Source organism: Stenella coeruleoalba (assembly GCF_951394435.1).
Source record: "Stenella coeruleoalba genome assembly, chromosome: 2".
NCBI lineage: Eukaryota > Metazoa > Chordata > Mammalia > Artiodactyla > Delphinidae > Stenella > Stenella coeruleoalba.
This window is the reverse complement of record NC_137147.1, coordinates 67,047,479-67,065,096: the sequence shown is the minus strand read 5'-3', so window position 1 is coordinate 67,065,096 and position 17,618 is coordinate 67,047,479. Positions and strand designations below refer to the sequence as shown.

The window sequence follows — 17,618 nt, the reverse complement described above, 5'->3', positions numbered from 1 at the left end:
GAGAGTGAACATCATTGTTTTGCTCTGGATCTTATGTGGAAAGTTTTCAGTTTTTCACCATTGAGTTTGATGTTAGCTGGGTTTTTCAAAGATGCTCTTTATCATGCTGAGGAAGTTGCCTTCTATTCCTAGATTGATGAGTATTTTTTATCATGAAAGAGTGTTGGATTTTGTCAAATGACTAGTCTAGCTAAAGGTTTGTCAATTTAGTTCATCTTTTTAAGGAACCAACTTTTGATTTTACTCTCTTGTTTTTCTTTTCTTTACATTTATCTCCACTCTAATCTTTATGAATTCCTTCCTTCTACTAGGTTTGGTTTTAGTTTGCTCTTCTTTTTCTAGCTCCTTGAGGTATAAAGTTAAGTTATTGATTTGGGATCTTCTATTTCAGTGTCTACATTACAGATATAAATTTCCCTCTGATCACTTTTCGCTGTATACTGTAGATTTTTAGTATGTTATGTTCTCATTTTCATTGGTCTCTAAGTATTTTCTAATTTCCCTGTGGTTTTTTTCTTCCCTCTTTTTCTTGTTTAAGATTGTGTTGTTTAATCCCTACATTTTTTTTTTAATCCCTACGTTTTTGAGAATTTTTCAGTGTTCCTTCTTTCATTTGCTTGTTGGTGATGTCCTATTTCTTTTCTGAAGTGTATGTTCAACTCCCAAGCTCATTTTTTGAGGCCAACATTACCCTGATACCAAAGCCAGCTAAAGGCACTACAAGAAAAGAAAACTATAGGCCAATATCCCTGATGAGTATAGATGCAGAAATTCTCAGCAAAACACTAGCAAACTAAATTCAGCAGCACATTAGAAGGATCATACATCATGATCAACCAGGATTTATCCCTGTGTGCACACTAATGGAAGGAGAAATAAAAATCAAAGTCATCTCAAAAGGTGCAGGAAAAACGTTTAACAAAATTTAACATCCCTTCATGATAAAAATTCTCAACAAATTGGGTATAGAAGGGATGTACCTCAACATTATAAGGGCTGTACATGACAAGCCCACAGCTAACATCATACTCAACAGTAAAAGGTTGAAAACTTTTCCTGCAAGATCAGGAACAAGATAGGGTACCCACTCTCTCCACTCCTATTCAGTATAGTACTGGAAGTCCTAGCCAGGGCAGCCAGGCAAGAAAAAGGCATCCATGTCGGAAAAGAGGAAGTAAAAATGTCTGTTTGCAGATGACATGACCTTATTTATTGAAAATCCTAAGGATCCTACCAAAAAAACTGTTAGAACAGCCACCCAGCTAGAATGAGAGGGAGTTTGGCTTACTTTATTGTGTTAGTTATCTATTGCTGTGTAACAAATCACTCCAAAACTTGGTGCCTTAAAACAACAGACATTTATTATCTGACAGTTTCTGTGGGTCAGAAATTCGGGAGCAGCTTAGCCTTGGGGTGTCCCATGAAGTTGCTCTCAGGCTGTCAGCCAGGCTGCAGTCTTATGAAGGCCTGAGTGGGGTTGGACAATTTACTTCTAAAACGGCTCACTCGTGTGACATGGGTAAATGCCTCAGTTCTTTGCCAAGTAGACATCTCCAAGGAGAACCTTAAAAGAAAGCATTAATGACGTGGCAGCCAGCTTCCACCAATGCAGGTGATCATGACAGAGAGCAAGGAGGAAGTTATAATGCCTTTTATGACCTAGTTACACTTTGTCATTTCTGCCAGGCTTTTTGGTGGAAGTTACTAAGCACAGCCACAGTCAAGGAGAAGGAAATCAGGCTCCACCTTTTGAAGGGGGAGGAGTATCAAACTGCGTGTCACTGACCAAGTGGAGGTAAGCAGTGCAAGAGACTCAGAATACCTCTTGATAGTGGCTTCCTGGAGCTTTCTTCATTAAATTATTAATGATTTCTCAAGGAAGAGGGGAATGCTTTGATATTATTTCTAAGACCAAGACTGTTGTTAAGACTTGGGCTGTTATTGAGATATATACTTACCTAGCATTGTTTTCCTTCTTCCACTTAGGAAGTCTTAAAATTCATGTACTGGAAAGAAAAAAAATGATAAAATCCAACTAAAAATATGTGAGTTTTTTTTTCCTGAAGTTTTGTTTTGGAGACTGTTGATTGAAATAAAGAAATTCATCACCAGGATTTAGCAACAAAAGTTTTATTTCAGATGCTGTGGATTAGTAAGAAAGCTGATGTGAACTAGTCAAAAATATGAATTTTGTAATATCTTTAGAACATTATCTGATTCGGGGATAACTTTTTTTTTCTTTTAATTAATTAATTTAATTTATTGATTTTTGGCTGCTATGGGTCTTTGTTGCTGTGCACAGGCTTTCTCTAGTTGTGGAGAGCGGGGGCTACTCTTCATTGTGGTGTGCGGGCTTCTCATTGCGGTGGCTTCTCTTGTTGCGGAGTACGGGCTCTAGGTGTGTGGGCTCCGTAGTTGTGGCTCTCGGGCTCTAGAGCCCAGACTCAGTAGTTGTGGTGCACGGGCTTAGTTGCTCCAGGGTATGTGGGATCTTCCCAGACCAGGGCTTGAACCCGCGTCCCCTGCATTGGCAGGTGGACTCCTAACCACTACACTACCAGGGAAGCCCTCAAGGGTAACTTTTAATTTGATGTAATCTTTTTTAAAAAAATTAATTTATTTATATTTTCGGCTGCGTTGGGTTTTTGTTGCGGTGCGTGGGCTTCTCACTGTGGTGGCCTCCTCCACTGTGGAGCACAGGCTCCAGGCGCATGGGCTTCAGCAGTTGCAGCACGCAGGCCCAGCAGCTATGGCTCGCGGGCTCCAGAGCGCAGGCTGAGCAGCTGTAGCACATGGGCCCAGCCGCTCCGTGGCATGTGGGATCCTTCCGGATTGGGCCTGAACCCGAGTCCCCTGCACTGGCAGGGGGACTCCCAACCACTGCGCCACCAGGGAAGTCCCTAATTTGATATAATCTTAAACTTAGAAAAAAGTTATATGAATAGTGAAAGGAACTCCTATATACCCTTTAAACAGGTTCACCGATTATTTATGTTTTGTGACATTTGCCGTATTCTTTCACCTCTCCTAGCCTAGTCAGCCTAAAACCACCGGGGATAAATCTGTAATCTGATAAAGTTAGGTTTGTTGACTCATTGCAGTGAGAGAGGTCCCTGACCCGAGGAACCACAAGGCTTCGCACCGAGCAAAGGGTAAAATAGATTTCTTATAACATGTTGGAGAAGGGTGGCATTGATGTGAAATTTAAATGAAGTAGTGTTTTAATGGGGTCAAAGCGAAGCCAAGGCTGTGTGTGAAAGAGGCAACATCAGATCTGAGCTACGAAGTGGGCCTAGGGTGTTTCCTTGAAAACTACAAAAGGAAGAGGAATGTTGTGTTCAGAAAGCTCTTATCTGTAGTTCTGTACCTCCGTTAGAAACCGAGATTTCTTCTCTCTATCAAAGTTGCTTACTTACATCCTCTTAGCAAAAGTAGGATATTTCAGAAAGTTTACTTAAGTCATTTCCAGTCTTCTTCCCACTTGAGAGACAAGCACTGTTCTAATATTTTTCATGATAGATTAGTTTTGCCTATCCTAGAACTTCATATGAATGGAATGATGTGGATAAGAAGAGTGTACAGTTTCTTTCACTTAGCATATTTATAAGATTCATCTGTTTTGTTGCATCTTGCAGCACTTGTTACCTTTTCATTGCTAAGTAGTATTGCATTTTATTAATATACTTCAGTTTGTTTATCCATTTTCCTGTTGATGGACTTCTAGGCTTCCAGTTTTGGAGTATCATGAAGGTGGCTACTATGAACTTTTTTGTATAAAGTTTTTTGTCTATATATTTTTTAATTTTTCTTGGATGTATACCTGGGTGTGAAATTCCTACATCAAAGGCTAGGTTCATGGGCATATATGTTTAACTTCTATGAAACTACTAAAACTTTTCAAAATGATTATTCCATTTTGATTATTGTTGATTATTCACATCAACAGTTAATGAGAGTTCCCCGGTTGCTTCATATCCTGTCCAATGTTTCGTGTTGATAGTCTTTTTAATCTTAGCCATTATTATAGGTATAAAATAGTCTTTCATAGTCTTTCATTTTTATCCTCCTAATTACTAATGATGTTGAACATCTTTTCATTTGTTTATTGGCCATTTGTATATCTTCCTTTATGAAGTGTCTGTTCATGTCTTTTGCCCATTTCTTTAAATGTTTCCTTTACATTATTGTAAAAGTTCTTTATGTATTCTGGGTATAAGTCTTTGTCAGACACATCTTTTACAAATATTTTCTCCCAGTGTGTGGCATACATAATTCACTTTTTTTTTTTTTTTACATCTTTATTGGAGTATAATTGCATTACAATGGTGTGTTAGTTTCTGCTTTATAACAAAGTGAATCAGTTATACATATACATATGTTCCCATATCTCTTCCCTCTTGCGTCTCCCTCCCTCCCACCCTCCCTATCCCACCCATCCTGGCGGTCACAAAGCTTGGAGCTTATCTCCCTGTGCTATGCGGCTGCTTCCCACTAGCTATCTACCTTACGTTTGGTGGTGTATATATGTCCATGCCTCTCTCTTACTTTGTCACAGCTTACCCTTATCCCTCTCCATATCCTCAAGTCCATTCTTTAGTAGGTCTGTGTCTTTATTCCTGTCTTACCCCTAGGTTCTTCATGACATATTTTTTTCCTTAAATTCCATATATATTTGTTAGCATACGGTATTTGTCTTTCTCTTTCTGACTTACTTCACTCTGTATGACAGACTCTAGGTCTATCCACCTCATTACAAATAGCTCAATTTCGTTTCTTTTTATGGCTGAGTAATATTCCATTGTATATATGTGCCACATCTTCTTCATACATTCATCCGATAATGGACACTTAGGTTGTTTCCATCTCCGGGCAATTGTAAATAGAGCTGCAATGAACATTTTGGTACATGACTCTTTTTGAATTATGGTTTTCTCAGGGTATATGCCCAGTAGTGGGATTGCTGGGTCATATGGTAATTCTCTTTGTAGTTTTTTAAGGAACCTCCATACTGTTCTCCACAGTGGCTGTATCAATTTACATTCCCATCAGCAGTGCAAGAGGGTTCCCTTTTCTCCACACCCTCTCCAGCATCTATTGTTTCTAGATTTTTTGATGATGGCCATTCTGACTGGTGTGAGATGATATCTCATTGTAATTTTGATTTGCATTTCTCTAATGATTAATGAAGTTGAGCATTCTTTCATGTGTTTGTTGGCAGTCTGTATATCTTCTTTGGAGAAATGTCTGTTTAGGTCTTCTGCCCATTTTTGGATTGGGTTGTTTGTTTTTTTGTTATTGAGCTGCATGAGCTGCTTGTAAATTTTGGAGATTAATCCTTTGTCAGTTGCTTCATTTGCAAATATTTTCTCCTATTCTGAGGGTTGTCTTTTGGTCTTGTTTATGGTTTCCTTTGCTGTGCAGAAGCTTTGAAGTTTCATTAGGTCTTATTTTTGTTTTTATTTCCATTACTCTAGGAGGTGGGTCAGAAAGGATCTTGCTGTGATTTATGTCATAGAGTGTTCTGCCTATGTTTTCCTCTAAGAGTTTGATAGCTTCTGGCCTTACATTTAGACCTATAATCCATTTGGAGCTTATTTTTGTGTATGGTGTTAGGGAGTGTTCTAATCTCGTACTTTTACATGTACCTGTCCAGTTTTCCCAGCACCACTTACTAAAGAGGCTGTCCTTTCTCCACTGTACATTCCTGCCTCCTTTATCAAAGATAAGGTGACCATATGTGCGTGGGTTTATATCTGGGCTTTCTATCCTGTTCCATAGATCTATCTTTCTGTTTTTGTGCCTGTACCATACTGTCTTGATTACTGTAGCTTTGTAGTATAGTCTGAAGTCAGGGAGCCTGATTCCTCCAGCTCCGTTTTTCGTTCTAAGATTGCTTTGGCTATTCGGGGTCTTTTGTGTTTTCATACAAATTGTGAAATTTTTTGTTCTAGTTCTGTGAAAAATGCCAGTGGTAGTTTGACAGGGATTGCATTGAATCTATAGATTGCTTTGGGTAGTAGTGTCATTTTCGCAATGTTGATTCTTCCAGTCCAAGAACATGGTATATCTCTCCATCTATTTGTATCATCTTTAATTTCTTTCATCAGGGTCTTATAATTTTCTGCATACAGGTCTTTTGTCACCTTAGTGGGGTTTATTCCTAGATATTTTATTCTTTTTGTTGCAATGGTAAATAGGAGTTTTTTCTTGATTTCACATTCAGATTTTTCATCATTAGTGTATAGGAATGCCAGAGATTTCTGTGCATGAATTTTGTATCCTGCTACTTTACCAAATTCATTGATTAGCTCTAGTAGTTTTCTGGTAGCATCTGTAGGATTCTTTATGTATAGTATCATGTCATCTGCAAACAGTGACAGCTTTACTTCTTCTTTTCCGATTTGGATTCCTTTTATTTCCTCTTCTTCTCTGATTGCTGTGGCTAAAACTTCCAAAACTATGTTGAATAAGAGTGGTGAGAGTGGGCAACCTCTTGTTCCTGATCTTAGTGGAAATGGTTTCAGTTTTTCACCATTGAGGACGATGTTGGCTGTGGATTTTGTCATATATGGCCTTTATTATGTTGAGGAAAGTTCCCTCTATGCCTACTTTCTGCAGGGTTTTTATCATAAATGGGTGTTGAATTTTGTCAAAAGCTTTCTCTGCATCTATTGAGATGATCATATGGTTTTTCTCCTTCAGTTTGTTAATATGGTGTATCACATTGATTGTTTTGTGTATATTGAAGAATCCTTGCATTCCTGGAATAAACCCCACTTGATCATGGTGTATGATCCTTTTAATGTGCTGTTGGATTCTGTCTGCTAGTATTTTGTTGAGGATTTTTGCATCTATGTTCATCAGTGATATTGGCCTGTAGTTTTCTTTCTTTGTGACATCCTTGTCTGGTTTTGGTATCAGGGTGATGGTGGCCTCGTAGAATGAGTTTGGGAGTGTTCCTCCCTCTGCTATATTTTGGAAGAGTTTGAGAAGGATAGGTGTTAGCTCTTCTCTAAATGTTTGATAGAATTCGCCTGTGAAGCCATCTGGTCCTGGGCTTTTGTATGTTGGAAGATTTTTAATCACAGTTTCAATTTCAGTACTTTTGATTGGTCTGTTCATATATTCTATTTCTTCCTGATTCAGTCTTGGCAGGTTGTGCATTTCTAAGAATTTGTCCATTTCTTCCAGGTTGTCCATTTTATTGGCATAGAGTTGCTTGTAGTAATCTCTCAGGATCTTTCATATTTCTGCAGTGTCAGTTGTTACTTCTCCTTTTTCATTTCTAATTCTATTGACTTGAGTCTTCTCACTCTTTTTCTTGATGAGTCTGGCTAATGGTTTATCAATTTTGTTTATCTTCTCAAAGAACCAGATTTTAGTTTTATTGATCTTTGCTATCGTTTCCTTCATTTCTTTTTCATTTATTTCTGATCTGATTTTTATGATTTCTTTCCTTCTGCTAACTTTGGGGTTTTTTTGTTCTTCTTTCTCTAATTGCTTTAGGTGCAAGGTGAGGTTGTTTATTCGAGTTGTTTCCTGTTTCTTAAGATAGGATTGTATTGCTATAAACTTCCCTATTAGAACTGCTTTTCCTGCATCCCATAGATTTTGGGTCGTCGTGCCTCCATTGTCATTTGTTTCTAGGTATTTTTTGATTTCCTCTTTGATTTCTTCAGTGATCACTTCGTTATTAAGTAGTGTATTGTTTAGCCTCCATGTGTTTGTATTTTTTACAGATCTTTTCCTGTAATTGATATCTAGTCTCATAGTGTTGTGGTCAGAAAAGATACTTGAAACAATTTCAATTTTCTTAAATTTACCAAGGCTTGACTTGTGACCCAAGATATGATCTGTCCTGGAGAATGTTCCATGAGCACTTGAGAAAAATGTGTATTCTGTTGTTTTTGGATGGAATGCCCTATAAATATCAATTAAGTCCATCTTGTGTAATGTATCATTTAAAGCTTGTGTTTTCTTATTTATATGGTATCTTTTGATGAGTGGAAGCTTTTAGTTTTGATGAAGTATAATGCATTACTTTTTGTTTTAAAACTTTTATAGTTTTAGCTTTTGCAGTAAGGTCTGTGATTCACTTGAAATTAATTTTTATTTATGGTGTAAAGTGTGAATCTCAAGGTTCATTTGTTTTCCATTTGGAGATCCATTTTTTCCAGCATCATTTGTTGAAAAGACTTTTCTTTTTCTCACTGAATTGCTTTGGTACCTTTGTTAAAAATCAAGTGACTGGAAAAGTCTGGGTCTGTTTCTAGGCTCTTTATTTTTGTTCCATTGGTCTATGTGGAATACTGTATATTAATACACTTTGCAAAACTATATAGAATACTTATTAGATTGGTACAAATAGGAAAAACCTTTTCCGTTCACGTTTCGATAGCACTGGAGAGCATTCGTATGATCATCCTGTAGCCGGTGATATTTGGAGCCTTTTCAGCATGGTACTTTATATATTCCTATGTTACTTTTTTTGTGACATGCGAGATTGATGTTCACTTTTATTCTCTTCTGTTGTAAAGATGAGAAAGCACTTGTGTAGTACGGAGTTCTGAGGCTAGTAAGTAAGAAACTTCAGGTACCTTTCTTTAAATAGCATAGGTGTCTATACATATATTATAAAGATCTGGACAGAACTTCATTTCACTGTGCAACCAAGAGAGATGCCTTGGGTCCTTGTATCGATAGTTTGAAGGGAAAGAGGAGGAGAAGACAGAGCCCCATAGAAATTGTGATTTCCTTATAAAGCAAAATTAGTCTATAACCGTGTAAGTTACCTATATTTTGGAACTCAATCATTATTCTGAATTACAGTAAACTTAAAAGTAAGCAGTAGTTGCATTTCATCTGCACAGGAGAGAGGGGTAAGAAATTAGAAGCTGGAGAGATTGGATCTCAAATACAAATCTGTGTTGTTGGGATACTAACTAAATATTATTTATAAGTTAAAATGTTTATGTTTACTCTAGGTGAAGGACTGTTATCGTGTGTTTATGGAATTTTCTTCAATAGATTTGTGAAACTGCTAGAAATTAGAAAGTGTAGGTCTCTGTTCCTGGTATGTCCTGCAGTCCTGGCTCCTTTCCAATATAAATGCCAGTAGTCATCTTAATCTTTTTGATAACTAAAAAACATTCCCTCCAATTTCAACACTGTCCCCAGAATTTACCACCCTTGTTGAGAATTACTGGTCTTAGATTTGGAAAGGTGAGGAAATTAAGTACTAGAGTAAGAAATGATGCAACGTATTTGTAATCATACACTGCCTAAATCTAATTAAAATGGATAATTTGAGAATTTTAAAATTAAAATGGCTGATTGTATATTCTTATTTTTCCTAGTAAAATGAATGAAAGTAAAACTGGAGGCTCACAGAATCCCAGTAAGTAACCATATTTAAAATATTTTCAAATTTATTTTAAAATGTTAAGATATTTTACTCTTGCTTTTTTATTACAATAAATCTTTTTAGACTGGTACTCAAACAATAGGAATGAATTTCCTGATATTCTTAGGTCATGTTTCTGTATACTAAAATAAAATGCTGTGTGTATTCATTTCAACAAAAATCTGCTAGAAAAGGATAATTTGCCGAATATTATTTGTATTCTCTGTGTATTTATCAAGTATGGTTTGTATCTGAATAAAACAGTATTACTTATTTAATAAATATGATTTTTTTACCTTTTTGTGTGATTTTTTTCTTCTTACAAAAGATAAAATGCAGATGAGAACAGTTTAAACAACATATGAAAGTTTAACATGAAAAGGAAAACTTGCCTGTTAGCGCTCACAGCAGTCTTCTCAAACAGATGTAGACCTTTGCTTTTAGTTGTTTTCATTTATTAGTTATAAACAGTACATATTGATTAGCTACTATGGAAGATGGAAATTTTAAATTGTTACTTTATACTCCTTTGCCACTACTTCTCCCTGATCTACCCTTTATAAAATTTATTTTTTGATTCCCTCTCAAAGTATTACAGTTAAAACTCTGTATCTTGACTCTCACTTATAGAGTATCTGATAACTCCATATCATGTTGGATATGGAAATTTGTGCTCTTAAACCTCCTCTACTTTGCTTTCCTGCTTTTACCTACAGACTTCTATCAACTGTGCTAATAGTTCTGAAACTTAGTAATTCATGGACTACCTTCACATATTTGCCAAATGGAAATACTACCTATTACTGTTATTTACTTAATATTTTTTTTAAGATTGACTCAGTTTTTTACTTACATGAATATGTTCATTTTATTATTGTAACATAACCAGTATCATTTGCTGGAGTATAATAGAAGATGGTCTTAATAAATATAATGAAGTCAGAACAATTTTACTGAATTTTAAACATTAAAATTAAACAACAGCAAAGTACAAATAAAAGAAATAAATAAAGTACAAATAAAATAAATAAATAAAAGGTAACCTACTTATAAAAATGCATGCCTGAAACCTAGTCTGTTCTGTGTCCAAGGGTCTCGGTACTGGGCAAAGGGAGGAGGAGAACAGATGGAAAGCACAGGTCCACAGCATATAGCAGATGCAGCTCCATCCAGCATTCACCTTAAGGACTCCTCTTACATAATCTCAGCTAATTCCTTGTATTCCTCTTCCTCTTGATAGCTGCATGCACACTTACAGCTGAAAGTATAGGCACTGGGGATGAAGAAGTTAAGACAGGAGCTGCTGGTGTAAGAGGTCCAATAAACAAATGGCAATTTGCTGCAATTGATGTGGTCAGGTACTCTGTATGGGGGAGGAAGGGGATCCGAAACCTTTTAAAAGATTGAGGGAAGGGCCTTTCAGTTACTGCTTATTAAGCTGGAGTGAGGGAGGACAAATATGGGGGGATGTTTCACAATACTAAGTATTAGCTCACGCTGTTTCTTTCCAGTCCTGCAGTCTATTTTCTGAGTAGCCTATTAACAGATACAGTATATTTTCAACACATAACATCCATTCTTGATTACATGTATTAGTTAAGGTAAATATGATTAGCTGCTGCAATAGGTAAACCCTGAAGTTTTAATGGTTAATACAGTAAACGTTTATTACTTGGTCAAGTTACAGTTTAACGTGGATTGGTTAGGGGAGATTGGACAGATAGGGAGTTTCTGCTCCACGCAGTAACTTAGATTCACGTTCATTTCATCTTTTATTGGTTTGCCGCCTTGAGATGCTCAGAGTCTTTGCAGCTAGTGATTTTCTTATTGTTTTATTAGTATGGTATTAGAAATTTGCTGAACAGGTAAATATCATAAGATAGAAAGGATTGGTAATTATAGTACTAACATTCAGTTCTATCTGTGTGCCATACCCTTTTAATTATATTGCTGTATACTCTCTCATTTAATCCTCATTAAGGCATAGTTTGAGGTAGGTGCTGCTGTTGTCCTTATTTTTTTTTTTTGCGGTACGTGGGCCTCTCACTGTTGTGGCCTCTCCCATTGCGGAGCACAGGCTCTGGACGCGCAGGCTCAGTGGCCATGGCTCACGGGCCCAGCCGCTCCGCGGCATGTGGGTTCTTCCCAGGCCGGAGCACGAACCCGTGTCCCCTGCATCGGCAGGCGGACTCTCAACCACTGCGCCACCAGGGAAGCCCGTATTATTTTTAAGATGAGGAACTGGAACGATAAAGTGTTTATGTGACTTGTTCAAGGTTACACAGCAAGAGTGTGGAGCCAAGTCTTAACTCAGATCTCCCTGACTCTACAATTTGCCTTAAAAAAATTTTTTTTATTATTGTGGTAAAATACATATAACATATCAATAGAATTCATCATCTTAACTATTTTGAAGGGTACAATTTGATGGCACTTCATACATTCACAGTGTTGTGCAACCGTTACCACTATCTAGTTCCAAAACATTATCATCCCCCCAAAAGAAAACTCTGTCCATTAGGCAATCACTTCTCATTTCCCCTGTCCTCAACCCGTGGAGACTACCAGCCTGCTTTTTGTCTGTCTCTGTGGATTTACCTATTTTGGATAACGCAATCTATTGTATAAATGGAATCATATAATATGTGACCTTTTGTGCTTGTATTCTTAGATTTAGCATAATGTTTCTAGGCTCATCCGTGTTGTAGCATGTATCGGTATTTCATTGCTTTTTATAGCTGAAAGATACTCCATTGTATGGATATGGTATATTTTGTTTACCCATTCAGCCATCCATTGATGGAAATTTGATTTGTTTTCCTTTTTGGCTATTGTGAACAGTGCTACTGTGAACATTAGTGTACAAGTATTTGAACATCTGTTTTTAATTCTTTGGTATTATATATACTCAGGAATGGAATTGTTATATCACATGGTAACTGTGTTTAACTTTTTGAGGAACTGCTGACTATTTTCCAAAGTGGCTGTACCATTTTACATTTCAGCTAGCAGTATATGAGGGTTCTGATTTCACCAGCTCCTTGCCAGCATTTGTTATTATCTGACATTTTTATTGTAGCCATCTTAGTGGGTGTGAAGTGGTATCTCATTGTGGGATTTGCATTTCCCTGATGACTGATGATATTAAGCATCTTTTAATGTGCTTATTGGCTATTTTATATCTTCCTTGGAGAAATGTTTATTCAGATCCTTTGTCCCGTTTTAAAATTGAGTTGTGTGTTTATTGTTGGGTTGTAATACTTATATATTCTGGACACTAGACCCTTAAAAGGTATATGATTTCCAAGTATATTTAACCATTCTGTAGATTATCTTTTCACTTTGTTGATGGTGTTCTTTGATGCACAAAAATTTTAAACTTTGATGAAGTCCAATTTATCTATTATTACTTTTGCTTTTGGTGTCATGTGATATCTGAAAAACCATTCCCAAACCAGCGTTTTGAAGATTTACCCCTGCATTTTCTTCTAAGAAAGAGTTTTATAGTTTCGGCTCTTATGTTTAAGTCTTTGATCTATTTTGAATTAATTTCTGTATAAGGTATGAGATAGGGATTTAATTTATTATCTTGCATGTGGCTATCCAATTGTCCCAGCCCCATTTGTTAAAGAGTCTATTCTTTACCCATGGAATGATCTTGGAATACTTGTTCAAAATTAATTGACCATAGATGTATGGTCATTCTGGATTCTTTTCCATTGATCTATATGTCTAGCTGTATGTCATTACCACACTTTTGATTTTTGTAGCTTTGTTAATAAGTTTTGAGTCTTCTCTCTTTGTCTAGCTGAAGGTTTGCCAGTTTTGTTGACCTTTTCAAAGAACCAACTTTGTTTATATTTATTCTATTGTTTTCCTATTCTCTATGTCATTTATCTCTATTCTAATCTCTATTATTTCCTTTCTTCTGCTAGTTTTGGGTTTAGTTTGTTCTTTTTCTGGTTCTTTAGGGTTAAAATAAAGTCATTGATTTGGGATCTTTCCTTTTTCATATAGGCTTGCTATATGAGTCTACAAGCCTAAAGATCAGCCAGAGGTGAAAGCTTGGAGTTTCTAGGGTCATTTCTGCGTATGCATCCAGTCCTGGGCATGTGGTGTCCTTCTAGATTCCCTGGTATATTTGGGAGCTTTTCAAAGCCCTTATTTTCCCATGTATCTTCCTTTTCCAGACTCTTCTTTCCTAGCCTTTTTGGTCTGTGACCTGCTTACCCTGTGTGTTATCCTTTGCTTCAAGCTGCTGCCTCTAGTATATTTGTCTTAAATGTTTTTGACAGTCAGACTCCAGCCCTGAGAAATTTCTGAGGCAGGTGAAACAAGGGCAGGCATCTGAGCCGGTCCCTTGGGGAGCCACCATACAGGTCAGAACACACATTTCTTTGACAAGGTCCATATTACCTCCTCTTAGACAATCCACACCAGGAACATGGCCCTAAGGAACAATACACATTGAACATGGGCCTAAGGCCATTGCCCAGCTGGAGAGTGGGGGATGGTTGGCAGGTAAGTTAAAATGCCACAAATCTCTCATCAAATTTTGGCAGCTTGTTTCTTTATGAAGCATTCTTCTGATTATTTTAAGTTTTTAAATCAGATTTCAGATTTTCTGAAAAGTTGATTCTGATGGTTTTGGCAGCATAACCAAATGCACAACCAGCATTTGGCAGGTTTTATTGCTTTAGAGAGATGGAGTTTCAGAGTTTCCTAATCTGTTGTTTGCAATGAGTTGCCATTTAAACAACACACTGGGATTCATCATTAAAGATTAATGAAAAAAATGTAAAGTCACATTATTGTTTTAGAAGTACGTATTGGAAGTTTTAATTTACTGATAACAATATAAAGTGATTTGCTCTCTCAAAAAGAATTGAACACATCAATTGAGAGAAGCACCAATTCCATAGGGTTTTTTTTTGTTTTTGTTTAAAATTTTTTTATATCTATTACTTTTTTCACTGTTAGCTTGTGTTTTCTGTCGAAAAAATGATGACTGTCCTATTAAATATGGAGAAAAGAAAACTAATGAGAAATGGAATCTCACTGTACATTACTATTGTTTGGTGAGTATAATTTTTAATTAAATCCTAGCAATCTGATATTCTTCTAAAGAAGAGAATTCGATCCTGATGGCTGGTTTCTGAGAAATGGATAAGTCATTTAACTTTTCTGGATCTCCTTTTGCTTATATGTAAAAATAAGATTTTTCATTTATCAAATTCTAAGATTCTGAAATTACTTGGTACGTAGAAATACCTGTCATCATTACCTGCTTATTTTTGTCTAACCCTTTAGGGCCTCAGTGGAAAAAACGAGAAAATGGTTAGGTCTCTAAGGGAGTTGTTCATTTTAGTACTTTGTTTTCATTGTTGCTAGTGATAAGTCTCAGAAAAGACTTGTTTGAAGGTTTAAGAAGTAAAAGAAAAGTATTTTATTTCACAGAGAACCTGGAAAGAAAAGTTCTGACTAAAGGTAATAAATACTTGTGTAAAAGGAAATAGGTTAATTTATGTGTCACTCAGAAGAAAGAAAAAATGTCATATTGAGAATTAGTCTCTCATTTGTTTCCCATTCCCTCCACCAGCTTCTCACCTCACTGAATCTGCCTTAAGATATTAGTGGCACCATCACTGCCTTAGCATGCTAAGGTTGCATGAGCACATGCAGCATTTCTTGGCACTTGTATTAGTTATATATTGCTGCTTAACTATTTATCCTGAAATTTAGCAGCTTAAGCAACATTTATTGTCTCAAATGGTTTCTTTTTTAAATTAATTTTTATTGGAGTATAGTTGATTTACAATGTTGTGTTAGTTTCTGCTGTACAGCAAAGTGAATCAGTTATACAGTGAATACATATATTCACTCTTTTTTAGATTCTTTTCCCATATAGGTCATTACAGATTATTGAGTAGAGTTCTCTGTGCTATGTGGTAGGTTCTTATTATCTATTTTGTATATAGTAGTGTGTATGTGTCAATCCCAATCTCCCAATTTATCCCTCCCTCCCCCCCACTTCCCCCTTGGTAACCATAAGATTGTTTTCGACATCTGTGACTATTTCTGTTCTCAAATGGTTTCTGAAGGACAGGAATCTGGTATTGGGTGAGCTGGGTGGTTCTGGCTCAGGGTCTCTCATGAGGATGCAATTGAGATGTCAGCCATGGTTCAGTCATCTGAAAGCTTGACTGGGCTGGAGTATCCATCTCCAATGGCTCACTCACGTGGCTTTTGGCCTCAGTTCCTCCTAACTGTTGGCAGAAGGTCTCAGTTCCGTACTTCCTGGGCTATAGGGCTGCTCACAGCATGGCATCTGCCTTCTCCCAGAGGAAGTGATAAAAGAGAGAGACAGAGGGATAGATATACACCAAGATGGAACCATATGACCTAGTTTTTACAGTTGCATACCACTGTTACTTTTGCTTTATTCTGTTAGAGGTGAGTCGTTAATTCTAGCCCACACTTAAGGGGAAGGAATTAGTTCCCACCACTTTAAGGAAGGGGTATCAACAAATTTGTGGACATATTTTTATACCCACAACAGCATCCATGTTAAAACTCTTTAGATGTTTCCTTGAGAAATCATCTAACATAAATTCTTGGTGTTTCTCTAAAATTTGTAGACTGGTCTAGGAACCTACTTACTTTGTACCAAGATTTAAGGGACCATGAAGTTGACATTCCAAACATATTTGTAAGTTAGAGCCTTATAGTCTGCATCACAAAAGAAAACCTTTTCATTTTTCTAAAGAGTGTGTTTTACTTTTTATGTAGTAGAGTTAAGACAACTATTTTATTAGTCAGTGGGTTATTTTTTCATAATTCTTAAGTAACATATATCACTTTTGGGTTTTTTTAAGGATATATTATACTGATTAAAATAAAACTCTGATCACAAATCTGAAGTATGTTGGAGTTATTTAATATGCTTAAGTTGGTCATATCAAAATTTCCCTTATATTCTTTATTTTATTAATGAGTATAGTAATCCTGAAACATACTGACCCTAGGCTCAACACTTAAAAGATTCTGTTTCATTGTGAACACGAAAGTATAGTAATGTTATAAATGGTAATGGAATGTTAGAGCGGAAAGAGACTTGGAAACAACCTAGTCTATTGTTTTTATTTTTGTGTTTAATGTCAGAAACATTAAATTACTTGCCTAGGCTTTCAGAAAGTTGGACACAGAGCCTGGTTTGCAAAGTCAGGATTTCTTATTCACAGTCTCATGCTTTTTCTTGATTCATGTTCCTTTAACATATTTAAATTAAAGTTAAAACAGATTTTTTAAAATTCATTTGCATTAACTACAATTCAGTAGATTCCCTATAAATATGTCTTCTATGATTCAGAATCCAGCGAGATTTAAAGTTAACCTAAAATATCACTGATAATTATCTCCATAGTATTCATTATTATTACATATACGCCTTTAGGTATATGCCACTTTTTTTCCCCTAAAGCTTGATTATAAGTGTTTTTTGTTGTTTTTCTTCCTTTCTTTTTCTGTTATTTTCTGTAATACTTTTTAGAAACCAGTTTGGTTACATGAACTGTTAATATACAGTGTCTTCCAAATCAAAGAATGTGAGTAGCCTCTTACTTTGACCATGAAAAATAACTATTATAGGTAAGAGATACTTAAAATTTGAATTGTTTTATGCCCATTTTTTATTGGAATATTATAGGTATATATTTTTTATTCCAAACTAGTTTCTTAGAGTTTATTTTCTAATTGAGAATATATTCATAGTTGATGTCAAGTGGAATTTGGCAGAGGGGTAAAGAAGAAGAAGGAGTTTATGGTTTTCTAATAGAAGATATCAAGAAAGAAGTGACTAGGGCTTCGAAACTGGTAAGTAAATTATTTTACTCATTACACCTAATACCATAAATATTGTCAATACTAAGGAAGTCTATTCTATCACTTTCTCTACTAGAAATCTGTAAGATATTGTTTTTATGTTCCAATGCTTATTTTTGTCAAATACAGTAAATTTTAGAAGAACATTTTGCTAAACCAACCCTGGATAAGATATGTGACGATACTGATTTCACTTCCTTATCTTCTTCTGACTTACCCATCATTTCATCCACTCTTACCATCAGAATTATGACCATACTTCCACTCAGCTGTTCTTCAGACCTCCAATCCTGAGGCAACCCAACTATTAACTTTCATTCTTATATCTCATTTG

At 36.0% G+C, this 17,618-nt stretch overlaps 1 protein-coding gene across 1 annotated transcript in view; it reads left to right on the top strand.

The window, feature by feature from the left end:
• The window catches only part of G2E3 (G2/M-phase specific E3 ubiquitin protein ligase), a 65,084-nt gene that overhangs the window by 14,072 nt on the left and 33,394 nt on the right, over positions 1–17,618 (top strand). Inside the window, 3 exon segments of the mRNA XM_079909470.1 lie at positions 9,357–9,397; positions 14,384–14,481; positions 17,174–17,275. Coding sequence (XP_079765596.1) covers positions 9,357–9,397; positions 14,384–14,481; positions 17,174–17,275 — 241 coding nt within the window.